General features: G+C 44.0%; 1 protein-coding gene across 10 annotated transcripts in view; it reads left to right on the top strand.

The window, feature by feature from the left end:
• Positions 1-245: 245 nt before the first annotated feature.
• The window catches only part of BIN1 (bridging integrator 1), a 101,670-nt gene continuing 74,260 nt past the window's right edge, over positions 246-27,655 (top strand). For all 10 annotated transcript variants that reach the window (XM_074828806.1, XM_074828801.1, XM_074828804.1 and 7 more), the window contains exon 1: positions 246-435. In XM_074828806.1, the coding sequence (XP_074684907.1) occupies positions 352-435 (84 nt within the window). In that variant the 5' untranslated portion in view covers positions 246-351. The remainder of the gene's footprint in view (positions 436-27,655) is intronic.

Here is a 27,655-nt window from a genome sequence, read left to right as displayed (position 1 = left end):
GCGGTGCTTCCCCATTTTTCCCACCCTGCTTCCCCGCCGCAGCCTGGCCCAGAGGAGGCAGGCAGGGTGGGGAAAATCCGGCCAACATCTGCCCAACATCTCCCCCCCTTTCTTCCCCGCACCCCTGGCAGACGAGATGCCCAGCTGTGCTGCTGCTGCTCCCTCCCGGGGCGAGGCGCGGCCCCTTTAAGGCGGCGCGGGGTGCGCTGTCCCTTTAAAAGGCGGCGGGCGGGAGGCGGCGGCGGTGGCGGCTGCCGGGGCCATCGCCTGCCCGCCGGGTTTTCCCCCCCTTCCTGCCGGCCCGTCGTTCGCAGCCGCCCGTTAAAAAGAGGAGGAGGAGGAGGCGGCAAGATGGCCGAGCTGGGCAGCAAAGGGGTCACCGCCGGGAAAATTGCCAGCAACGTCCAGAAGAAGCTGACCCGGGCGCAGGAGAAGGTAGGGGAGAAGTGGGGTGCGGGGCCGCCGCCTCCCCGGGATGCGGGGGGCGATGCGGGTCGCGGGGGTGACACCCCTCCCCAAAGCAGAGATGCGGCTCGCAGTAGGGGCAGCGGCGCCCCTGCCCCCCCGCCCCATCGGGGGGCTGGCAGCTGCCTTCTCTGCCTGCGGATTTAGGGCCCTTTTGCATCCCGAGAATGCGAAATACCGCTGTTGTGAGCCGTGAGGGTTTGCCATCCGTCTGCACGCTCAGGATAGGGAGAAACATGGCATCGGATTCATCTGGGAGGGGGGGGGAGGGAGGGCAGAGAGCCGCACGTTTGTTTTAGATATGTGGATGCTTATTGTTTCAGCAGGAGGAGACCTTCTCTCTGTGGTATTTCGGTTGTGCTTATGCGGCAATTTCAAGAGCAGTACTGTGGGTTTTTTGCGATAGCGCTAAATACGTAACCTCAAAGGCGGTGAGGAAAACGAGATGGATGGGCACTTGCTTCCTTATCTTCCAACAGCATAGCATGATAGCTGTTACTTGCTTTACTGACGTTGAGCTCCAGATTTTGGAATGGTGGTAAAGCAAAAGCTATACAGGCTTTAAAGATTGTGCCGCTGTCTGCTGTGGGAGGGGTGTTTTTTGAATCCCGGGAGCCCTTTCGCTGCTCTCCACCCACCCCTGTGCCAGGCGAAGGTGCCAGGAATATGCAATGGATACTTTTCGTGTTCATCTCTGGCATGCTGCATCTGATGCCAGACGCCTGCTCTGTGTAGGGATTATCAGACGTTTTATGCAGGGACATTGATCAGCTGCTTTTATCTCAGGCACGCTCATCTTGGTTTTCAGTGATTTGCTGTGAGATGACATTGACTGAATAAGGAATGGTGCATCTTCGAGGGAGGGAGGGAGGAGGGTGAACAGATCTGCCCACTGCTGCTCTTGTTCCCTGAGAGTTATCTTTAGCAGCTAGATTTAATCTAGGAGGTTTGGGATTGGATGCAGTGCTGGCCTCAGTCTTGTACCAATTGACGACACTGTTACAAAATGCTGCTGGGTCAGAATGGCAACCCAAACCTGTCGGGCCTAATGTTGCACATGCTGCTTCCACTAGTTTAAACTTATTTACTGAGACTAGGAGCTTGATTTGAACTTGCCAGATTGCTTGGGAAAAAACCTAAGTGAAGAGCAGATCCGGTGTGGAACTGTCTGCAGCAACAAGGTCCTGGCTTCGCTTTGTACACGAGAGTGAGCGTGGCCACATCTGTGGTTTTGGCCCTTACTGTGGTTCCAGGAGGGGACAGGGCAGGGAATCTGTCTCCTGGTATCTCGTCCACCCTGAAACACAGATGCTAAATTCAGTCTGTGTTAGCCACCAGATGGCAACCATATTTTTAGTTAAGTTAGGTGGTAAAGGCTGAGCTCCTTGGCCTGCTGATGAAGTTATTGTATTTATTGGTGCAGCTTGGAGCCAAGTGTGGCCTGCCAGGCCCTTCCCTGGCTTCTTATCTGAACGCACACAGGTTCTTTTTCTAGGGAGAATTTTCCACAAATTCCTGTCAACTGGAGATCCAGTTCACTTCCTTGCTTATTCCCTGGTGGTGACTGGGGATGTGGGAACTGTGACAACAATAATAATCGAGAGTTAAGCTGTGTATTGCAGGTGATTTGCACGATCTGAAATCGGTTGTTTGTCTCTTTACACAGAAAAAGCACGGCTTGTTTTCCTTTTCTCCTTGGAGGGAAATAAAACGCAAAACACTTGCTTAATAAGTTATCACAAATTCTGGACCCTTCAGCTGTTGTTACACTAATGCAAATAAAACAATTTTGCTCTCTGGGCTCTCAGTAAAGAGAAAAAAGGCATTGCTTGCTTCATCATCTGACTTGCCCCTTCATACTGCTACAGCTTCACCTCTAACAATTCCTCTTTCGTGGAGTGTTAAGTATTTTACCCTTGTCTCTAAGGGACAGACTTTCACTGAGGCAAATGTGAAAGTTAACTTTCAGCTTGTGAGGAAAGACAGCTGAATAGGAAGTGTCAAGGAAGGCACCAGTGGTTATGACCCTATACTGGTGTTAGTCTTGTGGCATTTAGCTTTAAACTGTGATACTATGTTTAGCAGGAAGGGTAAACCATGTATCTGGAGATAACGACCAGGTGTTTAAAAAATAATAATAAAAAAAAAGGTAAGTGGAAGTGTGCAGAGGTAGATCTGGGTACACACAGACCAAGCACTTAAAAATGTATTAGATTTTTGTGAAGGGAACTTTCCTTTTTGAGGCTTAAACAAGCTGACAGTGTTCCTTTTGCGTATCTTATTTGGATTTGAATCTAGGATAAAAATTCTTCCCTTCAGAGTGGTATCTCCCTTCCAACTTGAGCCCTGAGGCTTTGACTTCAGCTTCCTTCATGGTGAATTTAAGCCTTGTGTTAAGCAAAGAATGATGTCTCTTTGTTCAATGCAGAATTCACACTGAAACACTGTACACATCCTTTTTTCCCTTCTGAGATGGCTATTATGTAAAGTATGTAAGATATTCCTTCAGAAGTACTGTTTGTTTTGAGCCTTTCAGCAAAACTATTGGCTATTTTTGGAAGAGGCTTTCTCAGTTCCACAGGAAATATGGGGCAGAATGGTTGACTATGCTGTTTGCAAATGGGCTGTGCACCCTTTTAACCTCTCCCTCTATTCAAAGGTAGCCTCAAGTACAAGAGTTTACAATAATTTGCCCATTGTCCAGTGAAGTCTATCAGATAAGTTGATGCCTCTGTCCCAGGTGGGGAGGAACCCACCTAGCAGGAAGGACCCATGCAACTGTTGCTAACTCATATATCATCCTTTGCAACTAACAATTAAGAGATTTAGGCTGGAAGTTGGGCTTTGTTCATCCTGTAGTTAGCTGAAGGGTTTTCAGACTGAGATGTTAAGCTCTGAACTCTTCATGTTTCTAAACTTCTTAAAATGGAGTAAAATTGTAATGCCTTCAATGTCATGGTGTCTTGGAGAGAGCCTAGTGTTTGCAAGCCCTTTTAAACTTTGCCAGTAAGGATTTGAAGGGTTTTTTTGTCTGTAATCCATCATCTTGGTTAAAGCTTATATTTCTGCTATGTGATCAGTTTTTATTTTATACTTCTGAAATTTTTAAAAATCTCCCCAATTTTCCACAGTTCTTATTTTTCTTGAAGAGTATTCTGTTTCTGGATGTGTCAGTCTGCACATGCACAAACATTTCTGCTTTGAACAAATTGAAACAGCATCTTGGTGACTTGATGCAATCCTGGTGCAAGGGTAATTTCCCTGTGGGGTTCCAGGAGAGCATTGAGCTCCAGGAGCACATGAATTGCAGTTTTGTTGCTTGGCTGGCAGTGAGGGTCCTCCTCACAGGATCAAGCTCTTTGCTTTTCTCCAGCAGGTTAGGCAGAGATTCAGGGTGGAAAGATGACATTGGCTGTGCAGGCACTGACTGACCATTTAAATGGCGTACAGATGAATAGGTGCATCTGAGGAGATGAATTGTAAAGTTGACATTGGAAGGAGAGGTTTTTCCTTGGGAGCTTTTTTGTGTAGAAAGGGATGAACTTTTTTGTCCCTTTCTAGACTGAGGAACTTCCTACACTCTGTCTATACTGTAGGGAGTGGTGGTCTCTTGCTCTCTTTCCATTACAAAGCTGGGCAAAATGAGGAGTCTGTGTTCTGTGACACGAATAGGCTGTCATATTTTTTCAAGTTTTTACTGTGATGTACCAACAAACCAAGGCATCCCCTTTTCTTACTCTCTGTCCCTAACCAAAGGGAAAGGATTTGTTCCAAGACCTGGCAAAGCTTAGTTTGGACATCCAAACTCCCTTGTGTTAGGGGGTATCATTTAGGTTGTGGACTCTGCCACTGACTTGCCATGTTGCCATGAGATGTCACTTCTGTTTTCTGTTCTTGGTTTACTTTGTTTATCCCACTGATGTTTACCCACATCCATGTTTTCGAAGTTTCTGTGATTACACCTTCTGTCAGAGCAAAGTTCTGCTGTCCTCTGGCTGCACAGTCCAAGGAGGCTGGGCTGTAGTCCTGGTGTCTTGTAGGGCCAGTATGACCATAGCTGTTGGTTGTTAGGTTTGCTGATGCTTATTCCGTGCTGGCTACAGTGAAAAAAAAAAAAAAAAAAATTATATTCCAGTAAACCAAAGGCTTTGCTAAAGAATTTGCAGGCCGGCAAGGGGAAATAACCAAGGACACTGGCCCTGGAAAGGAAGGTGGAGGACTGCTTTTGGCAGACCACTGTGGCCTGACGCCTCAATGCTTTTCCCAGTTAATTTGTCTTATGTAACAATTGTAGTAGCACAGACTGTGTGCAGAAAGGATCTTTTCCTTTGCCCGAACCTTAGGCTTTGTTTCTTTCCCCTTGTAATCCCTTGCTGGACATGAGGAGGTTGTGATTTGCATGGAACAGGCTTTACAGAAGGCATGGCTTGCATTTTGAGTTTGCCCTGAGAAGACCTTTTTTTCCCCCTTAGAAGGCATGCTCCAATAGGTGGAGCATGGCAGGTGAGAACACCTAGAATGAAATCACGGCCCTGTTGAAGCAACTGTGAGTCTATACCAATGAGCAGCACCCAAGAACCTTAAACCCATTTTAAATACAGCTGACTTCAGGATTCAGCTGTCAAAGGCTGCCTGATCTGTAGAACCTCTGCAGATGGGGAGGAACGCTTTACATAAAAATGGTAGATGCAGAAAGCTTTCTTATTGAGAAGTAAGTATCACATCTACCTACCTGGGAGAAGTTCCTTACTGGTTTTCCTTTGGGATCCTTCTGTCTCTTCAAAGCTTCTATATTTTTTTTCTTGGCTTTGAATAGGGTGGGATGGTTTGGTGGCAATCTGCTGCCTTGTGCCAGTGAAGTAGAAATGGCCTGAAGAGCTGCAAGACTTGTTCTCTTGCTGATCTGACTTTTTTTTTTTTTTTTTTTCCCTGGAGGACTCCCTGGATGACAAAGAAAGGGCTTTTTACTTTGTATCTGTTAGCTTGCTTGCTCAAGAATTCAGGGCTTAGGTAATGGGTAGAGTCTCGAAGGTACTTTGTGCCTAAAGGTTGCTGGAAAACAAGCACTGGATGGAGGAGATAGATCTGAATTAATTCCCCTAATGTTCAGATGATTCCAGTATGAGCTCAGACTGTATTACTAGGTATCAGATAATCTGCATGGGGCAGGGAGGAGGTGAAATAGGAAACCGGGTTCCACATGTTGCCTTGCCCATGGCATGGTTTGATTGGTAGGGCACAGTGCCCTGCTGAAGGTGCCCCTCTGTCTGGGTGTTGGCAACAGAGTTCTTTTAAGAAGCGAATCTCACAGATGGATGCATTTTCTGATTGTAAGAGGCCCAGCCCTATTCCTGCTCATTTTATCTTCCCTGTAAATTCTAGTTGTAGAGACATTCCTCTTCAGTGTAGTTCTTGTGAGATCAGGTTCATAAAGAAGGATCTGGAAGATTTCAGTTAAAACTTTTGATGATGCTCTAGGCAGGATAGAGTTAGTGTTACAGAGCTCATCTGTCAGGAGGGTGCCATTAAACTTGTCTGTCCTCTCCCTCCATCATAGATTGCTGATTGTTAAGCAAGGTTTTGTGTTTCCAGGCAGAAATGTTTTTTTGCAACATCACGAATGCTCTTGGCACGTGACTAGCAAATTACATGGCTAGCCAAGCCATTGAGGAAAGCTGTGTGAAGCCGGAGGTGTTCAGCATCTAGCTGGACTGGGGTCTTTGGGAATAATGCAGGTTTTCCTTTGTTCCTGACTCTTTGGACAGAGACAAGACCCTGTTGCTTGGGATCAAATGTGTCGTAAAGCTCTGGTTCTAGAAACTTTTGTAGTGACAAGAGGGTAGCTTAGGTTGACAGGTATTAGAGTGGCTATTTTTTTCTGCTGTTGTGATGGTGTTCAGACACCTGAGCTGCCCGCTGTGCGAGTTCTGCAACTTCGCAAGGATCGTCTTACAGTCCTGGCTGTCTACCTGTACATGCAGGGGTCAGAATGTCTTCCCAGAAGTGCTGTAATGGCAACTTGACATTATCACGAAGATAGACTCAATCTGCCCAAGCAGAGCAGACTTGTAGGCCTGTCTTCTTCAACAGACCACAGCTCAGCTCCCTAAGTGGGCTGGCAAATTCAGTGTGCAGACCAGCTGCTTCTGTTGTGGGATAAGACTGTATTAATGTTGACCAGGAGACTGTGCATTCTCCACCCCAGAGCAATGAGATGGGAACAAATACTAAAATACAAATAAAGCCTCCTCTGAGAGCTGCTGGCAGGTGGAATAGTGCATCGAGGTCTGTTTTGACATCAGCCTGTCTTATAGCCTTGTCTTGAGGGACTGTATATTTGCTTTTCTCCAACGGCAGTATTGAATGTGTGAGTGCCAGCAAACCTGTACCATTCTGGCATTCATACTGCTGAGCTAAAAGGGGGAATCTCTCACAGGAAGGGGCTGGAAGAGAGAAGAAAGTAATATATATTGTCTTGCTAGTTAAAATCAATTTTAAATATGGCATTAGTTGACTATCTAGCACTGTCAGAACAGCAGTGAGGAACCTCTGTAGATTTGCCTGGACTGTTGGCAGTGGTGCAAGGGATGAATAAATCTTGGCAGGTGTTTTTTCAGCAGGTGCATGCAAGTGACTGATGGACCTCAGACAGTTCAGGTTTCCCTTGGAACATCTCCTGGCTTTGCTAGCCTCTGAAGCTGCTTGATCTTCACAAAGCTGGCGAGTACTGCAGGGTAGGTCCCATCCCACATTCCTGGGGAAAAATTGTAAATATGGTTATTAGCAGAAAATAGGATTAATGAATCTTTGTTTGTGTGGTTTAGGTTTACATTTTCATTATGCCAATTTCCTTGCATAGTTTTGTTTCTTATCTGCTACTCTGTGTCTCTTTAGATTTGTAGTTCTGTGCTCTGAAGGAACAGCCCTGGTAAATGGGAATAGAAACTGTCCAACCCTGAATAGGTTGTACAGTTGTTTAATTCATTTTTCCCCACTTCTTCCCCCCCCTCCCCCGCCCCCCCCCTTTTTTTTTTTAAAGTTTCTCCTTGATTATCTTGGGAGCTTGCATTCAGGAACGTTCTGGATGCTAGTTATATTTTGAGGAATATTTGGAAGCCAGAGCTTGGGGCATTACACAGACCAGGACAGAGGTTTCGCAGAATCACTATGAAGCAGCTTTATGAAATGAGAAATAAGTACTGTGTTTGTTCAGACCTCTGCAAGTACACATGTATAACATAGATTTTTCTACTATTTAGGCTGTGCTGGAATAAACTTTGCTCAGACCTGTGGCTGGCAGATTAAAGTTTTTGAAAGTCAGCATTTTCAGAGGGGTGCAGTTAAGAAAGTCATAAAAGCCAGACAGTGTCGCCTTTCTTTTTCTATAGAAGAAAGGAGAAGTCTGGGTGGCAGTTTGTTCTTAATATAGGCTGCCAGGCAGGATGGAGAGTGCAAACTTCACCAATAAGGAGGAAAGCAGTACTTAACAACAACTAATCCTTCTGTGAAAACCATGGGCTGCATTTAATCTCTTGATGATACATAGATATCAAAGTCTGAAGTACTGGCCTCTCTGCAAGCATTTGACGTGCAGATTCAGAAAGCTGGTAACCTGTTCTGAAATAATTTATTTTTTTGTAATTCTTCATTGATCATGTTTGGTTTATTTTAAGTAGGTTTAGATCTTTTTGTTAAACTTGCTTTAAGAGCCACACTAGTTTCTCAGTTCTTTTCAAAGTTACCTTTTCAGGAGGGAGATTAGAGGTTGATATAGATGAAGTACAAACATTTTTCACTGGGCAATTGTTAATACTCTGCTTTGAAACTGTGTTAGACAGAACTGCAATGCTTGTTTGCCAGCAGGGACGGAAAGGGAACTTCAATGGTACAGTAACTGCAGTGTTTGAAAACACAGCTAAAAGTCTTTATGCTTTTTTTTTTGCCTTTATGCTACTTGGCTTGATTGCACATTTTATCAGGCCAGAAACAATAATACATGACTTAACCAACTCAGAGCTGAGTTTGAAAGTATTTACAGAATGAATTAGCAATTCTATCCCATTGGATTTATTTGGAATGGTGCCAGTGACAGATGTGAACATTTACTGAATAAGGTATAAAAATTGACATTTGAAGAAAAAAGCAGAAGTGCTGATCCTGTAGCGCTCTCGTACCCTTGCAGGTAATGTTACCCATTCTTGTAAGTTATAGCAAGTCTTTTGATCCTACCATCTCCGGGAGTCTGAGTGGGGAAGGACCAATCTTATTTCCATTCATACTTTCTCAGCCATTGTGAGGTAAAAAAAGGGCAAAAACTTGAGGGGAAAAAATAATGTATTTTAAAAATGCAGGAAATTCCTTTCCTGGAATTTGAGTGCTCCCTCATTAATTTTGAATTTTCAGGCATTTGAGTGGTGTCTTGGGGAGATACTTTCTTCTCCCTCTGTCTGTGGGTGCAACATGACTCCTCTGGTCCAAATGTTAATTCTGATACGAAAGACCAAAAAGGGGTGATTGAGTTATTGCGGCAGGGGACAGCATGTTTGAAAGGTTGCTTTGAAAATATATTTTGAAAAAATTCTGATAAGAGGGATTTTTCTTTTATGTCTGTTTAGACTGAACAGCCATTGCAAAAGGCCAGATCTAGCTGGACATTAATAAACTTGAGCCATTGAGAGAATGTACCCACTCTGATAATGTTTCCCTCGTCATGCATACAGACAGTATGATTATTTGTTAGTATCTGTAGTGTGATTGTATTATATATTACCAAAAAAGGCCATTCCAAATCCTGAAACAGTTCCAATGTAAATATTGGACAGCCTCAGTTAATTAAGATACTTCTGGTTTATTTCAGTAAAATTCTGTCTTCCAGAAGACTTAAAGTGTTTTGAGATATTTTTGTAGCAGTTTGATAAGGATGGTTTTATAGGCAAGGGTGCAGGGCTATTTTTTAACAGCAAAATTTTCATGAAAATACATAAGCTGAAGAAATTGAAAAAGAGTTTGGCTTTCTTTGGAGAGGAAGAGCAGCTGTATGTGCAGGGAGGGGAGGGTTTGGAGACTGACTGTGGTGGTGGTGGTGTGTCAGAAAAAGTCAGAGGGGTGACGTGATCAGTTGAGCCCTGTAGTGGTACACTACATCCAGTTGCTCGTGGTCTGGGGCTTGTCTGTGAATGGGTATCAGAGTCAGTTGCTAGACTGGAACTTTTTACTAAGGTGGAACCTTTCACTCTCCTTATTCCCTGACCCTTGGTGAACATAAATAATTCAGGGAGGAAGTGGGTGCTGTCAGGGCTTGGATGCTCTTACAATGAGGCTGTGGGTATAGTAGGTGAAAAAAGCTGTGTTGCTGTGCTGGATGAAAGTGACTGACTTAAGAGCTAGGCTGGTTTTAGCTGCAGTGTCTTCTAAGCTGTGAGTCTCAAGTCTCCAGCTGAGGCCTTAATTTCTGAGGATGCTCTTTGGGAAGCACACTGTGGTGCTTTTCCTCTCCAAAGACAAGGTGGCCCAGATTCTCAGCAAGTACTCTGGCAAAGAAGGCAGTGGGCTTACACCCATGCACAGCAGGAGAACTTGGTCTACCAATCCCAGTTCTCAAATTTGCTGTTACTCATCCTTTAGCTCTTCTAAGTAGAAGCAGTCCTCTCAGGTGGAAAGGATGAAGAGCTTTTCAAAAGCCACTTGAGAAGAACCAACAAGAGCTGCTCATCTGTGTTCTTTATGTTCCCACTTCAGTGGGACAAGCTACATTCTGTAACCCAACCTGACCTTGGAGGGCACCGTTTCTAAATCTTTCCCCCATGCCTGATCCCTTGCAGCTATTGCCCTCTGGCTTATGGAGTCCCTACAGCTGATCCAAATGTCCATGTCTTTTCCTTTGCCCCACTGTGCGTGTTACATGTTCCAGATCTGTCCTCCAGATTTGAGGAACTCCCATCCTTGTTCATCAAGGTGGTCGTGAACCCGTACAGGAGCTTTCCTATCCTCTTAAGGGCTCTGCATCCAGCCTGTCCCTTCTGGAGTCCCTCTCTCACATCGTTCTGCCTTATAAGAGCTCCTCTGCTCTCCTCCCTCCTAGCAAACACCTGCTTCTTTATCTCTTTCTCCAGCTCAGGCATGGCCCCAAATGCCTTTTATGTTTTGTCCCAATTTGGTTGTTTCATTTTGCATTGGGGCCTGCATAAAAATAAAAATACTTCTTGCAAATGTATCAGCATTTAAAATGAGTGTTGCAGAGGAGGAGGCGGAGGACTTGAGAAGGGGGATTTGTGCAAACAGCACTATTTATGCTATCCCTCTTACTAGTGTTACTGCTGACTATAGATAGGGTTTAATTAAGCTATGTTAAATGCCTACCCAAGTAATAGACATCAATGTTGCTGAAGTTCTGTTGCCTGGAATGTCACATTGATGCCAGCTGAATTAAGTGGTGCCATTTGGCCTTAGTAACTACAGAGCTGTAATGTAGCTACTAACCAGCTCCACAGTTTTACCCACTTTATCTGATCTCTGATTTAGTATTTGTTTAAGGCTGGGGCAGACAGAAGGTAGGGTGGAAACGTACTTGCTTTATTGGAGACTCTTTGACATTTCTTGCTTCTTTATTTTCGGGGTATTTATAGATACATATTCTCTCTAGTCTCTGGTTTGCAGAAAAGCAGGAACTCTAGTGAATTCAGTGTTTTTACCTGCCTGCTTTGATTAAGAGCAAGCCAAGTGGAAAAAAAATTGCTCAGAAAGTTATGAATTATGCACACAACTGCATGTGGCCAAGATGGCTTGGTTGCACAAGCACGCCTAAGACCTGTGTCTTTAGTGGTCTGTCTCTTGGGCAGTTATGTGGTAGAGTGGTAGACATGGGCAGTTTGTGCACCCCAAACTCAACAAACCAAGGCTGAATGGTCAAGATGACCCTAATAGAGCCTGTGTGTCTTCTGGTGAAGCTGTGAGTTTTCAGCACCTCTGGTATCAGGACACCTGCTTAAGGTATCAAGGTTGAAGCATTCAGAGTCTGAAAACTCTGGTTTAACCTCTTAAGATTCTTAATCTCCCACACTTCTCGAGGTAGGTATCTGCTTCTGACTCTGGGTTTGTTCTGGTGAAAGAGATACCACTTCTGAACGGTTATTCTGCTGCCCTGTTTCTTTCTCAGCACACCTGATGATAGAGCACTTTGTGTGAGTCTCCATCCACTTGCCTGTAAATAAAATCTTGTCTTTGTCAGATCAACAGTTTGAAATGACACAGCTACTCTCACTGGAGCAGCAGTTTCACATCACTCTTAAAACACATTTACCACTGAGATGTGTCATCTCCAGCTGCTTCTTTTCTCCTTCTTTCTGCATGCTGCTGCCCCATTATCATCCTTCTGGTTGTGCTGCTTTACCAGTCCTCACAAATAGGTGCATTTGATAGTAAGTTCTGGATGGCAGACTAGAGGGGCAGCAACAAGTACAGGGACAGGGGAAAGATTAGCAATCCAGAGTGCTCAAGAGAGGATCTGCCCTGAGGTAAGGGTAAAGTGGAAGTAAGCCCAACTTTGACCTGATCCAAGTATGGCTGAATCAGCAGGACCACGGGGCAGTGGGGTGGTGCCTGAGCTGGGGCACTGGCCTCTTCCCCAGTGCAGCTCAACTAGACCCATAGCTATAACCCAACGTCTTAATTTTACATTCTCTTTCCATTATATTGTGACTCTCTGAAACCCCCAACTGAAGGATATAAAATAGATGAGGAAAAAATTGAAAGTGGAGTCTAAATGACATTTGCCAGGGTTTGTTTTTATTTTCAGAAGCTTGGGTGGTGAAAAAGCAGGGTGTTTCCATGTTCTTCTTAAAGATAAATAGGAGCCTGAAGAGTAAAGGGTGGGAGAGGGAGATATCTATGCTTTCTTTTTAACTGCTAAAATCTGTCAAGCAAAGGAAAAGATGAATAAATAAACCCCAATATTTTTCCTAATAAACTTTCATAAAGCAAGGCGAGCTCATGCATTTATAGAAGGGGAAAAAAAAGTCCACTTAAACTTGGAGGGAAGATGATGTATCAGTCGAATGTTTGGGGGTGGGAACATAGATATATCTAAGGAAGAAAAAAGCAAGAAATAATTCTTCCTTCACTTTCTTGTATACTGTTGGTTATAGCTGAGAATCAACCCTTGAATTTGTGCTAGGGTACAAGCTTAGTGCATGGGCTGTACCTGTTGTACGGGGCAGGCATAATGCAAAATTACCTAAAGAAATAAGAGAGAGGTATAGGAGTAACATAACAAGACTAAATCAGCTAATGTAGCAGGAGCCTTTGAAAGGAGCCTGGTTTTGATGGTGCTTGGATGGCCTAAGGGTAGATGGACACTGAACTGCATGCAAGTGTGTGAGGGTAGCACAGTGTGACTGTAGAGACCAAGCTATGATGTCGTTCAGTGAGAAGAGAAATTGCTTTTCTATACTGTTTGTCACAGCACTACTCCTTCTGCATCATGACTTAATTTAGACTTGATGCTAGAAGCTAAACTGCAAAAACTGTGGGTGGAGGGAGAAACAACCTAAAATGTTGAAAACAGTCAAAGGGCTAAAATTTTCATATAAGAAAATTCTGGAACGTCAGGATTTGGGTCAGTGCTATAAGCACACTGGCGGCCCCAGGCGGTTCACTAGCTCAAGACTTGTCCTTCTTCCAAGTGTCCTCTGTGGGAGAGGAGACGGTTGGTTTGAGGCAGTGGTTACATATGTAAGAGAACCTTTCTGCTTAACTGATTTGCCATGTGCAAAGGGGGTGAGAGACAACGCTTGCAAAACATCCGGGGAACTGAGGATTTATTTGTGTGTTTTTGTAAACATGCTGTAGAATTGCCTTAGGAAAATAGCTCTTGCATCCTGGAGATGTATTGTGTATTTTCCTTAGACTGCCAGCATGGCTGTCTTCTTGTGGAAAGCAGTCATCCTAAAGGCTGATATTAGAAATATAGGTGTCTTAATTTTCGCTTGCAACAACGAATGCAGATTTTTCAGCTAGATCTTTGCTTCTACTCAGATTTCAGTTTAGATCAAACAACTGATGTTCATCTATTTCCATGGCTGACTTTTTATTTCTGTGGTTTTGGGCCAGTATCCCACTTGTACTGGCCTGTTTGTTGTGAGAGCAGTTTCAAAGAGGTTCGTGCTGCATCTTGGTCATTTCTGAAAGTCACTTGAGGGATTTTTATCTGCAGTTAAGTAACCACATCCTTAATGTTACTGCCCTGTCTTAACAGGTAAGGCTCTCCCACCCCCATTTCATTTAGTTTTTAACATAAGTGGCAGCAAAAATCAGTTGTTACTGTCAAATGAAAAAACTTTGGCTTTACCCTTGATTGCCAGACTCCTGGCTGAATTCACAGTGTATCTCAGAACTTGGGCTGGCAGGTATGGGTGAAAAATCTCCCCCACTCTCAGCCCTTTCATGCGCATGGTAAGCTGATTGTGACTTTCTGCACGTAAAGGGGAATGAGGAGTGAGGCTATGGCTGCACAGATTAATGAAATCCAACTGATTCTCTTTCTGGGACAAAAGAGGAAGCAAAACAATGTCGCAGTTCCTTGCCACCTTAATTTAATTTCATAGTATTTGATAGGTGCCAACGGCAGCTTCCAATTTCTGCTTGTTCATGTTGCACCAGTGTGGTTTCTTCTGCAATGGGTGCTAAGGCTTCTTTTTTGGTTCCTGCTCGAAGGCCACTGCTACCAGGGAGTGGTTAATGTTCAGAAAAGCAGTCTGTTCTGATAGTAAGGAGGCTGAGTGGCTTCTCCTTCAGTATCCCAATGTATTGACTTCGACAACTGCAGGAGAGTGTGGATGCCAGTGACCTGAACAGTTTACCAGGGAATGAGGGGAAAATGATGCTGCTAGGCTTCTCAGGATGATTTTCTTTCACACAGGGATAAATGATTCATTCAAAGTCACTCTTAAATTAAGTGAGAAGATGCCCTGGGGTGGTTGAGGGAGAGGAGGGAACACTTCAGTTCAGGACTGCAGTAAATTGCTATCCAGCCAGGTATCTCTGGGTATGCCAGGAAACTATGCAAAAGTGCCCTTTCTGCAGTGCTGATGTTCTGGGGAGCTGACTCCAGGAATTGACTACTTGGAGGCTCTGGAGCGTAATATTCCAAATTACATTACCTGAAGGGTCACTGTGCCCTCTAGCAGCCAGAGGCTGGCTTTGCTCTGTCATAGTTACGTGTTTAAAGAGCATTACTCTGATTATCCAGCAGGTTTGATTAATGGGAGCTGATGGATAATTGGAGGAAGGGAGAGGTTCTAGGGAGGTGAATTGGAGTTGGCAGACTTGTTCTGCAGAACAGTGTGGTCTGTTTGTGAGAAAGTAAACCAAAGAAACAGGTCTGGGGGAACTGTCCTGCCTTGAAGAGCTTGAGGAGGCAGATAGCAAGGTGCTTGTATGGAAAGCTGGGCCATTAAAATTATCACTAGTGGGTTATTGTAGTGTTTGAGGTACTCAATAAAGTCTTCTGGAATAAAATGTGGAAAAAAAAAAAGATCTTTCTGTCCCTCCAGATTTTGGTAGCTAAATTGGAATTTCTCTAAAACCTCTGCTTTTTAGCTCCCATGGTGTAGGAGAAGCGGAGTCCTACCTGGTGGAACACTGGGATCACAAATAGGAGGCAGTTAGACATTGCACAGCAGCCTGATCTCTCTCTGCACCAGCCATGAGTGGGCAGGGTTGGTGAGGAGTTGCCCATCTCTGTGGTAGACAGAGGAGGCTGTGTGGTGGAAGGGAATGAAGGAATGACCTGGCCATCAGAAAGCTTCTGATGTCCAGTGGCTGAGAATAGCAGTGTGTGGGGCATTGTACAAGCTGTTTGATGAGGAAGGGAATGGAAATGTTCTTCTGGTCACAGGAGAAGATTGGATTGTGTAGAAGGAACAAATGTCTTTTAGGGAGCTGAACAGGAACAGAATCCACCTGCACTAGGGGTAATGAAGAATGGGAGAGAGTGAGGGCTGGTGTGGCTTTCAGAGCAGGAAACAAGGCTTTTTGCAGGGGAAGTGATGCTAGTGCCAGTTCTTACCTAAGAAAAGTGCTACTTTAGAAGACAGGGAAGAAAGGGATTGCCAAAGAAATCCCTAGAGAGTGATGGTCTGCCATGTCTTTTTGGAGCATGTGTTTGTAGGGACTACTGAGTCTTGGCCTTGAACAGGCTCTTAACACTACTCCTGACCTTGGCAGAGGCTGCATGTGCAGTGCTAACCGTGTCTGTCCTCAGAGCCCTGGAGACACAGATATGCATGTCCCCTGGTCCAGTGAAGTAGCAGTAACACAAGTTGTTTTCCTGGGTGAGTTAAAGTTTCACCATCATGAATGGGACTGTGAATGAAAACCAGGATGGGACAGTGGAGTGGCAGGCTTTGGAAATAAAGTCTGTCTTGAGCCTGCAGTACCTGCCTGCCAACCCTGGTTGATGGGCAGCGGGAGGCAAAGGGACAGCTGATGGCTCTGTTGAGGGAGGCACCCTGCAACACATTCTTCAGGCCGGGGGACAGCATGGGTCTGCAGCCAGTTGTGCTGTAGATGTGGAAGGGTATCAAAAGCATTGATGGATATTTTTAGCCAGAATGAGTAGGGGCAAGGGTTGAAGGGGCCAGAAAAAAATTAGCTGTCCTTGCGTTTTCAGTCTCCTGATGCTGAGGAACCAGGCTCCCTCTTCAAGGAATGATTAATTCCTTGTTTTGTGAAGTGAAGAACAGAAAGCAAAGCGTTTTTTTTTTCCTCATCAGATGAAACAAGTACTTGTTTTTGGAGGTGAATTTGTCATGTTTGGAATGTGCTGCCTTCAGAGCTTCAGAGCTCTGTTCCCCCTTGAACTGTTAGTGGATCTGTAGCACTAAGACATGTCTCTTTAATGTAAACCTCAGATCCCTTGCACATTGTAAAATCAAAGACTTGACTAATGTCCATTTATCTTAAAAAATTTTTTAAAAAGTTGGACTGGGGGAACCCTGTTCAGGCAGAGTGTGTGGTTCAATTGCTCTGGTTTATTATTGTAGGGTTGCTTTTCAGACCTGTTCTGTATTTACCTAAGCCCTTCCTGTTACCCCCCACCCCCCCAAGATAAGATCTTTTCTGTGGTGAAGCAGCTGGGGAAGATACAGGAAGGGGAAATCTGGGGGTCTGAAAGATGTATAGACTCTTGTGCCATGCTTAAGCACTCACCCATAAAGAGTCTCTGGATGATAAAGATTAGAAAATGGAAAAGGGTGTGTGTGGCAAGAGAACAAATCCTTCCTTCATTTCTTCCCCCTGCTGCCACCTTCCTTAATTTTCTGACTGTAGTTAACTCTCTGGTGATATTTTTAATTATAGAATATTGTCCCCAATGGTAATGGTAGTTATTCTACTAACCTCATAAACATACACCAACCTGAATAGATTTTTAGTGTGTTATCCTGAATCTGTGGCCAGGATAAGCAGGGATGTAACAAGTGGCTGGAAACTTGAGGAAGATGTATGAAAACAGAATGTTTTCATGGTGACAGGCTGAGAGATGAAAATTCATGTATAATGCTTGCTGCTGCTTTTACTGTTTGGCTCTACTGCTTTCTTACTAAAATTCCTTGATCTGCTTTCTGTTTGTTGCTGTCATTCTCTCTAATGTTTCTTCTAGCTGTCAGTCAGGGATGGCTTGGATTGATTTTGCCATTTGTGTTAAAAAAAAAAAATAAAAAAAAATTGCAAGTTGGGATATCCTCTGCTGAAGTCAGCTGTGGTGGCTGCTCTGGGAGAGTCTTTCAGGAGGGAAAAGAGGAGCAGGAGGTGATGTCAGGTCAGTCAGTTCTCCTGTTGTGCTTTGTCCATGAGGCACGCTGGACCGATACAACTCATTTCTTTGGGCTTCAGAACTAGTTCTAGCTAGTAACACATGGATGGCCAAAAAAAGAAAAAAAAGTGTCTTGGAGAAACCTGTGTTAGTATATCTTGGGATTCATATCTATGCATTCTGGATGCTTCAACCCTGTTTCTCTCAAGCAGTAAATCTCACTTTGTCTAAGAATTACCATGTGGGAATGTTCTTTTGAACTCTTTAGACTGGCTTTTACTGCACAGTTGGTGTCCTTGCTTTTCAGAAGGAAAAGACCCTGTGTAGCTGAGATATAGCTGAGATGTATATTTACACGGGCTCAGCCTATGCAAAGCTGGCTCAAGGTTGCAAAAGTAAACAGTTTTTCATCTTGCCTTCATCATCACCCAGTTCTTGAAAGCTGGAAGGCTGAAAGGGAGCTGGGAACACAATCAACATCTTTGTCTCCTCCAGCAATAACTGGGCTTGCCTATGTGTCAGGAATCTTATCTTGCAAGTGTGTACTGATAACACAATGGTCTCAGCAATGGTGAGGAACAGTGTTCAGGAGTTGTGAAATCATGTACTTGATTTTTATCGTACCTTCTCAGGGGCTATGTGAGAATACTAGCCCCCACTATGATAGAAATAAAAGGTCATGATATGGAAAGGCATCATGATTTGTACAAAACCAAACAGAGCATCTGTGACAAAGGCAATTTTTCAGTGCAGCTTTTCCCGGTTTTGAAGGGGACTGTGACAGTTTCTCCATTCCTTCTGTAATAAAGGTTAATGTTCAGTATTGACTTACATCTAGTTTAGGGTTGCTTCATACTGCTATTGCAGACTCCTTGTATAGCTGTGGTCAAGTTACTTGTTCTCTAGAGGTCTCAGTCTGACATCTGCAAATGATAAAGAGGAAGAGATTCTGTGCTGGGGTGAAAAAAAATCTTTGAATGCATGCATACATGCAGCAAGCCATCGCACATAACCTGCTCTCCTCCTGACACTGCTGTTATAATGTGGATAAGACTGCCCTGCTCTCTGTATCACAGATTTATTAGGCTTGTGTTGTCTGTGGTGGTGAAGATTGGCAGAGACAGATCGCCTACTTTCAGCAAGCATCTTTAGCTTATTTATGTCCTTGCTCTGGAGTCTGAGATGAGAAAGAAAGTGTTTTGTTTTGATTGCAGTGTACTGGGGCAGTACCAGTGCTTTTGTGTGATGCACTTGTTTCTTTTGATACAGAAGAATGTTCTGTGTTTGTTTCAGGGGAAGATGTCCTAGCATTTCACGCACACTGGCAGGTGCATGTGGAAAAATAGCTGCAGCTGGATACCTGTGCTTTGCAAGATGTTGGTGATCAGCTCTGTTTCTGCATACATTTCTGTCCTTTCATATGCTTAGCAAAGCACCTAACTTCCTGACAACATCAGCTGCACATCACGGAAGTTCCACCTTCAATCACATTTTCCTTTCAATCCCACACGATGATCTCCAGCCATCACGGTATTAGCAGGAAGCCAAGGGCCTGGATGCCCTCATCAGACAGCTCCCAAGAAAAAGTGAGATCCAGGGGAAGCCCTAGGAGCCTGGTCATGTCACTGTGCTCCCAGCTCCTTTTTGTTGTAGGAAAAAGTGTACCTGCTTTAACTGTATTTTTCTGCTCTTGGAAAAACTTAAGCTGTCACATCAAACAACTCTTCGGATTTTCTGTCCTCTAATTATAGACCAGCCAAAACACAGGCAACCCTTCCTCTTCCAAGCTAAGACTTCTTTCTCAGGATCCGTGTTGTTCCACAGTAATATCTAGTTAGTTGTTGTTCTAGATCCTTCTTGCTGTAATTTTTTTTTCTCTTCTCATCATCTTTAATCTTTGCCTGTGGCAGCTGTGCAGTCAGACCAGAATCCAAATGAAGCTGCCTCTTTGATCCTACCTTGCATTTAATAATAGGGCTGTGGTTGTTACTGAGGAAATAACATATCAAGGTGCATTGGCTCTTCTCTCATCCAAAAGTGTAATTAGAGATTTGGGCAATATACAATAGTCTCTGTTCTCTGGAGTGGTTGTATGGAATTTGGGACCCTGCATGCTCAGGAGTGCGTTTCCTGCTCAGTAATACCTGTTACTCTTCGTATTTACTATACCTAAATTAAAGGCATGTGGTAGATATGACACTGAGTTCATGATACCTCTGAAACCTCTGGATTCTGAGTTTTGCCCTCCTGTAAGTTTTTTTGTTTTCCTGGGGCTGTCCCAGAGCTGGATGTTGTTTCTGTGGAGCGGCTAGATGGAAGCTGGGCACACAGAAGTGGTTTTGAGTTTTGCCGTTACAGATACATCTCCATAATTTTAGGTCATGCTGAATGTGGCTTAGAATAGGAGATTCCCCCCTTTTTTTTTTTTTTAAAAAAAAAAACAAAACCAAAACAAAACCCAAACCAAAACACTTGCTTCAAGTTTCACTGAGATTCATTATAGAAAGTGTGCAAAACCTGAGGTTTGGAAATGACTCTTGGTGAGTGAAGCCAAAGTTTTCAGTAAATAAACTAGTCCCTAAACCACTCTGAATTTGAATGAGTTTGTCTGAAAATGTGGCTAATTTATCTGCATCTCCCTTTATAAAGAGTTTAAAAAAATTTGAAATGCCAAGACCAGAATTCACTGGCTTATCTTGAAATAGAAACAGGCTTGGCTGTGATTCTTCCTCTTTAGAAATGGGAGTGAATTTTTAGTTCTGTTGAAATACAAGTTTGGCAAGTCTAAACCTTGGTGTTTTCCAGGGACTTCATGGATAGAAACAAGACACCTTCTATTCAAACTGCCCAGCCACTGAATCTAGTCCTTTAGCCAAAGATCCACCCTCACAGTCGGTGTGACTTAGTGAAAACAATGGCCCAACACTTTGCAAGAGGGCCTAAGTAGGCACTGCTGCTGAGGGCATCAGTTCCACCCCTTGTGAGCCAGACTGGGACATCAGAAACCATTGGTTACTTTTAACCCAATCTGTACTGCTGTTTTTTAATTGATGTTCATTTCTCAGTCCTGTTCAGCATAGAGCCACTCAAATTCTTGGGTTAGCACAAGGGGAGACAGTGATGTAGAGGCAGGAAAGAGTGGGAAATAAGACTCTTTTGGTGGCCTTGTTGGGAAAGCTTTTAAGTGTTCATGAAACTGTGACCTCTCCAAAGACTCCTCTGTGCTTTGTGGAATTCTCCAGTCCAAGGCAAATTTTCTTTTCATCTCCTGAGCAGGATAGTTCTGTTCTGGAAATGAGGGTGGAGGTGATGCTCTATCCATCTGTGCTAGAGAATGTACTTCAAAGGAAGGTCCTATTGTTTCTTGCAAGAGATGAATTAGAGCAGAGCTCTCACCCTGGAAACTTCAAGCATGAGATCTCTCACCTGAAAGTGATTAGGTGGCAGTACTTTTGAATGCTTTGTATATATAAACTGTCTGGAGAAGTTGGCTTCCACATCTAGCCAGTGCCTCAAGGTTTTTAGGATGATACATTTCTTAAGAGCCCAGGTTCCTTCAGCATGCAGCCCCCCTCAGTGCAAGTCAGAGGTGCACAGAAGGTAGGAGCTGCCCAGCCTATTGTTTCCTGCCCCATCCTATTTCCTAGCACTGCTGGAATCGATCCCTGTTGATTCTGGCGCAGCCGTGCTGAAAATCACCAGGGGATAAAGGCTCCTTTTGTTGGGAGCTGCAGCCAGCCGCATGGACGTGCTTCTTCTTCGCACTTGCCTCTTCTGGGGTATCACGCAGTGATTTCGTTGCCTCCTGGGGTGCATGTCCCTCAGCTTGGTGTTGCTGCACTGGCCAGGGAGTGTTTCCCATTGTCATGTCCCGGGAGAGGGAGGAGAGAAAAGGCATGAGTAAAGTGGTGGTTGAGATTTGCATAAGAGAAAGCTAAACATTGGGTGAACATGACCTTTTATAGCCAGGTGCAGATAACAAACAGTGAATCAATAGGGATAAATAGACTTTGTTCCCTGTTCTCTTCCTGATCTCTTCTATCTCCACTTTTAAAGATCCTTTATGCAGCTAAATCTCAGGTGTGTGGGTTTTTGTGATTTTTTTTTTTTTTTTTTTTGGTGTTCTTTTTCTAAAACGTTTTTGTTCAGGCAGTACTAGTACTTAATACTTCTGAAGCTCTACAGGCTGTACATCACTAATACTAAAGTGCAGTGGTTGCTGGGGAGGGGAGTTGGAAGAGCAGGTTGGGATCTGAGGCATGAACTAGGGAACACCCACCTGGTAGAAGTTCTCCTTCCTTCTCAGGTTTCTGTTCCCCTCGGTGGGGAGCACACCAGTTCCGTCCTTGCTTGGCTATGGTTGCAGAGCTGTTTAAGGAGGGGGAAGCAAAACCTGTGGCAGGATAGGATCCGGGAGGGAGGTTTTATTCTGTGTCAGTGGCTGGTGAGGAAGGGAAGCGGCAGAGCACATCTCTTGCCTATGAGATCTCATAAGCTCATGTTTAATCTTCGAAACGCTGTCTCCCATGCCCAGCAGATATCTGCATCATCATCCAGTGTGGTGGGAAATTGGGCAGCTGCTGCAGCAACTATTGATGGCAACCTCAATGCCTACACCTCTTTCTCACAGGTGATGGTAGAAGTATTTAGGTGATACCTCATGGGAACGAAGGCATAGAGTGGTGTGCACATGCCATGTTCATTTTTCTGAGCTATTAGTGTGGATAGCAGCAGCCGTAGAACACTTGTTGGTTGCTGTCGTGATTAATTTTTATTAAAATCATGCCAAGCCAAATTTAGGATGTAAGAGGTGCCCAGGAGGCTGACTTGACTACTGGAAAGAATCTGTGTGGGTTAGCACACGTCATGCTGATGCCCTCTGTACCAAGGAGGGAGGTATGTCTTCGCCTGCTCGCAGCAGTTCGCTGCAGTCGCAACATGTGTGTTGCTGAATGTGAAGGTTAGTGGCTGGGTTAGGAGCCTTCCTGGATGTATAACATGGGATGTGCCATGTTTGGACAGCTGTATTGGCAGACCTGGCACAGCTCTGTGTTTGGGGATCAAGAAAGGGATGTTACTCAATTCCCCTGACTTCTGCCTGGGAATTATAGAAAACAAAGAAATTTTATAAGTTTTTTGGAAAGAAATATGGTTCTTCATTTTTTTACCCCATTCACTCCAGGCTTAAGTCTTTATTCATAATTAGACCAGATTGTCTTGTGTTAGTCTAATGAGGTGCTTGTTCTGTTCTCAGACACACCAGGTACTGGCTCCTGTTGAAGGGGTTAGACCTGACAGGCTGTGAGTTGTGTCTAAGGTGAAGTGGTGGGGTTTTTTTCCATCTACTTAGCTGGGTGGTGTGTGAATGTGTCAGTGGGATCGAAGGAGACTCCCTTAAAACCATGATGAGGAATATACCTCATGAAAAAATGCTCATCCATGCTTTAGATGAACCAGACCAGGGCTTCAAACCTTTTCTTGGATCATCAGGGGCTTAATTTTCTTTTCCAGGGGTTTGGCTTTTTTTGTAAATGCCAAAGATACAGCTTGCATTCCATGATTCTTCATGGGCCTTGAAGTCTGCAGACCATATGCTGAAAAATCACGCAAAGTTCTTATGTTTATTACCAGATCTGTAATTTCAACCCAGTAGCTTCTGGCTTTGCTGTCTAACTCTCTCTGCTGTTTACACTTTCTAAGCAAATAGTAATGCATAGGCGGGCACCTACAGTCCTTCCACATGTGCTTGAGTTGTCCCCAGCCTGCTTCTCTGAGCAGAGAGTTTTCAACTTCCCTCTTTTGAAAGTGAATTTAATTTAAAAGCTGAAGTCTGTGCATATGGTGCTGATTCTATGTGTCTCTATGTGAACTCTCTTCACCCCTTACTCCAAGTCTGGATCTTGAGATCAGTTTTGTGCACTGAGAGCTGTTCTTCAAATTCACACAGATTGGCTGGTAGATAGGAGCTTTTCCTTCCCTTCACCCTACTCCTCTCCCACATCTCTTTGTTCCAGGTGGCCTGTCACCTTGTGATAGGACTCAGTGAAAGCAGTAGTTTACCTCCCTTTGGTTAATGTTATCAGGCTGTGAGCAGCAGCACTTGATGGCTACTGTGGCAGTATCTATCTGGTTACTCATTGTGCAGGGGGATCTCAAGGACAGGCAGCTTTCTTTCCACTGCTGCTTCCCCTACCAGCTTTTTTGTTTTTGTTTTTTTTTTTTCTCAAGATATTTCCTCCCTCCTTTCCCCTAAATTTTTCCCTTCTGGTTCAGCTAAAAAGGAAGGAGAGAACAATGAAAGTGTCAGCTTTGCTGTCCTTTCGTTGGCAGGAGGTTTTGGGATATGGAGCTGGGCATGGCTTGAACTCTTGGCAGCACTAGTTCTACAGAATAGCCTGATCCCTGGGCAAAGGTGCCTCAGGGGTGTTATCCTGATGGAGCCATGGGTGCTGAGTCGGCCAGGGATCAGGGTGAAGACAGGTGTGGAGCAGGATACAAAAGTGGCATGTGTTAGCCCTGAGGATGATACATGGGGGAACAACTCTGCTCTTGGCCTCCTTCTCAATTCTGCCCTTTGGTATGGCCTTCTTGGTCCAGGCATAAAGCTCATGATGCTGTGTCACTCAAACGAACTTGCTTTTCTTTGCCTGACAGATTTCTATGTACAGGAAAATTCTGGAGGGTCTGTACCCTCATGGGAATATGTTTTTAGGTACTTGCAAACTGGAAAAGTTTGAACCACCGAACCAAAACCTAGCATGACTGTTGCAGAATGAGCTTGGACCTTTATTTGGTTCCCAACATGGTCTCCTGCATCTGGAATCCTCTTGGCCCAGTCAGGGCTGAGCACCTGATGCAGCAGATTTGTTTGTGGCAATGGTCTAAAACCTCAGTGAGGTTTTCTCTCTACTCTGAAGATGTTAAATGAATACTGACAGTGTACCTTTCATGTGTCCTTTGTATTCTTGGAGGTACTTGCTTTATTAAAACCTGGTGACCCCCGTCCAGGCCATGCTGAACCACCAGAAGCACAGTATGTTAGTGAGAGCTTGTCACTGTGCCCTTCCAAACATGGACGAAGCTAAATTACCTGCTCAGATCTGGCTGCCAGAGTGGTGAAATGGGTTTGCACCAAACACATCCCTCCTTGATCCCCTTGTCTCTGCCAAGAAGGATGCTTTTTGGCAATTCATGGTGGAGGTTGCTTGGCTGATGCCTGTGTCTTCCTGGCTGTCTCACCTGTCATCTCACCTCCTGACTCATAATTGCTTTCAGGAGCAATCAGAGAAGCAGGAGCTAACTTCTACAGCAACTCCCATGTGTCAACTGTGGCAACTTTCTGATGCTTCCTACAGTGCCAGATCATCTGTTGCTGTTTCTGCCTTATTTCATGCATTTGACCACTGCCCTCCCTGTTCCCCTTCAGCATAGATCTGGACTCTGCACTGCAGGATTCATTCTCTGGGAATTTAGTTTTCTGAGTAGGTGAACAAAACCTTAAATCACTCTAGTCACTGAAATCTTAGTTCCCTTCTTTTGCTGGTTCTGCCTCTTCCCTGACTTCAGCATCAGCAAGAACAGGAACAGAGTGGGGAACCACCAGGATAAGGGGGACTGTGTCAAAACAAAAGTAAATCTCAAGTTAACAATGGAACAAATCCACTGCAAGGAACTGGGCAAGTGGAAAAGGCCCCTGCTGTATTTCGTGTGTGGGAAAAGGGAGGACAAACTGATTTGCACGTAATAATCTGGGATGAAAATACTTAAAATGTTGACTTCACTATAAAGATTCAAACATGGTACTCCCTGTTCCACAGGCAGAAGCTTTTCAGAAAGCTGTTGGGAGACTGATTATTACCCAAAATTGTACATGACTGACTGGAGACAGTTAATGTTTAAATGAGTCAGGCTTTAGAATAGATAACTTGCCCTGTTAGTTGTAACAAAGCATTTAAATGTATCCTGTTAGATAGAAGCACAAAAGCTTGTCTGTTCCTTTCTTGCTATTTGGATTTCATGTTAAACTTTGTGAAGATGATTGTGCAGCAGAGTGAGTTGAATGGAGTGCTGGCGTTTAAGAGCTCTGCTGGTGAATCTACCTCAAGGTCACAGTGTGGTGCTTTTGTTACTGTGGTGGTGAACTGGCTTTTCTTTTGCAGTACAGAAGATGAGCTGGTCTCAGAGCACAGCCTGACTGGTTGGAGGATGTGGTTGTAACATCTCAAATATGAGATAGAAAGTATACTACACTAAGTTGGCTCTTGTTTCAAAGCTCTGTGGGTGGCTGGGGCATGAGTGTCCATATTGCTGCAGAGTGAATCTAGGACTAGAGATGTATTAGCAGGTTCTTTGGCCTGACTTCTTAAGTAGATGGTGTATTTGAATCCTTGGTCATCAGTGTAGTGCAAGGTGTCTATTGCATGTCAGTTTTCACATGTTGAATATGAAATGAAATGTAAGAGGCTGTGAATGCTCTTAGATATGGGGAGGGTCTTCTCTGGTTCAAGCACTGTTTCTGTGCTTGAGAGTTTTGGGTGATGTTTTATGGCTGGCAGCTCCTGTGGTCTGTGTCCTGGGCAGAGGAAGCATGTTCATACACCAGCTCTCAGCCAGTCCAGCAAATTGGTTCATCTGCTGTGAGACAGCTTTGTAGCAGCCGGTGGGCCAGATAATGTACAGTTTGGCATGGTAAATCATGAAGGTCTATAGCCATGAAAACATCCTCTTCTCATGTGATGCAGAGCAAAGAGGGTTTACAGCCCGTATAATGTCAGATAGATGTATAGAAGCACTCAGATCCACCTTAAATCTCTTGATTTGTCCTAGTATACACATGCCAAATTAAAACCTATGTGACTTAAGCTATGTAATGTGGAATTTCAAGGCACTGTCTCTTGGTACTGCAAAGGGAATCTAGAAAAAGTTCAATAAATACTGAAATCTTGACATCAAAGATAGATTTGGTCACTGGAGATGAAGGTACCCTTCTGGACATGCTCTCACAGCCCATGTTGAATAATAGAGGGGACTTCACACAGCTGTGCAGATGGTGGTGGTACAACCAAGGGTGAACAACGGTGAATGGGAATGACATCTACTAAACAGCAGTGATGTGGTTAGAGGGTCTCACTGTGATCTGGAGACTGAGCTTGAGTTTCACCTGGACTTGCTTTCAGCTGCCTCCTGGTAACCCTTTGCAAACAAGCTCTTAGATAAGAGGAGATAAAAGCAACTAGATGCAGTTCTGGCCTTCCTTTTCCTGTGAGCGCTGCTAGCTATAGAATAAATGTGCTTTAACCACAGAAGGTCAGCAAGGCCTTTAGGCTCTGGACAGACATCTGATTTTATTGTTAGCCTGTATAACAAGATTAGCACCAAATGACTCACAGAACAAGTCAGGTGGTCTTTAATCTTCTGTAACTGGGTTGGTATGAAGGCATTTTCATTATCATGACAGAATGTGGCTGAAAACTTTGACAAAATCAGATCTTCAGCGATAAGTGTTTTCTGTAGGAACTCTCAGCTTTAATCAAAACTAAACATTGAAAGGCTGCTTTTTGCCCCCCCCCTTTTTTTTTTTTTTTTGTTGTTAAATGAAAATCTGAAAATTCTCACAGAGAACTCATGAAAAGGATTTTGTTGTTGAAGTTTTTGATGGGAGAGAAAACGATGCTTTCTCCTTAGCTCTGTGGTGAACCCAGAGGTAGTTCTGAACTTCCTGTTTGAGGGGACAGTGGACATCACAGTTGAAGCTACAAGTTATACCAGATTTTCTTCTGGAGGGCAAGTTTGTTTTTGACTCCTGGGCTGCTTTCACTTGTGTACTTACAGGTTGCAAGCTGGTAACAATTGCTCCAGCATGAGGATTTAGTGTTCATAGTATCAATAAGTAGGTGAATCTCCATAATAAATGAAATCTCTGCTAAATAAAGATTGTGTGTTACAACACAGATGTTCCCCTTTCTTTTAACTGCTTCTGTGATCACGGCTGGCCTTTATGCCACAAGTGCAGAGGGCACAGCAGAGTATGCTCCTGTTGTAGGAGTGGGCTAGGATTCAGACTAGAATACCTTTATTTTATCTCCATTCCAAACTTACTGTAAACAACACAACTGTCACAGTCAAAGGAATAAAATCAGAGCCACCCTGCAAATATCGGTTTTTATGTAATTTTGAAAATGTTCTGGAATTTTCCCTGTGTTGAAATGAATTCTTTTAATTTTTTTTTTTTTTTAATGAGAAACATTAACCTATGTAAATACCAGGTGGCTTTAGCTTATCAAGTAGTGTGATGGATGAGAAAGAGTTGTATTTTAAAAGTGGAGATCCTGGCTTGTTAATGAAAATGTGACTGGAGTTAATAATTTCTGGCAAAGTAAC

Source organism: Strix aluco, chromosome 6 (assembly GCF_031877795.1).
Source record: "Strix aluco isolate bStrAlu1 chromosome 6, bStrAlu1.hap1, whole genome shotgun sequence".
Lineage (NCBI taxonomy): Eukaryota > Metazoa > Chordata > Aves > Strigiformes > Strigidae > Strix > Strix aluco.
The sequence above is the reverse complement of the archived record's forward strand: the minus strand, read 5'-3'. Positions and strand labels throughout refer to the sequence as shown.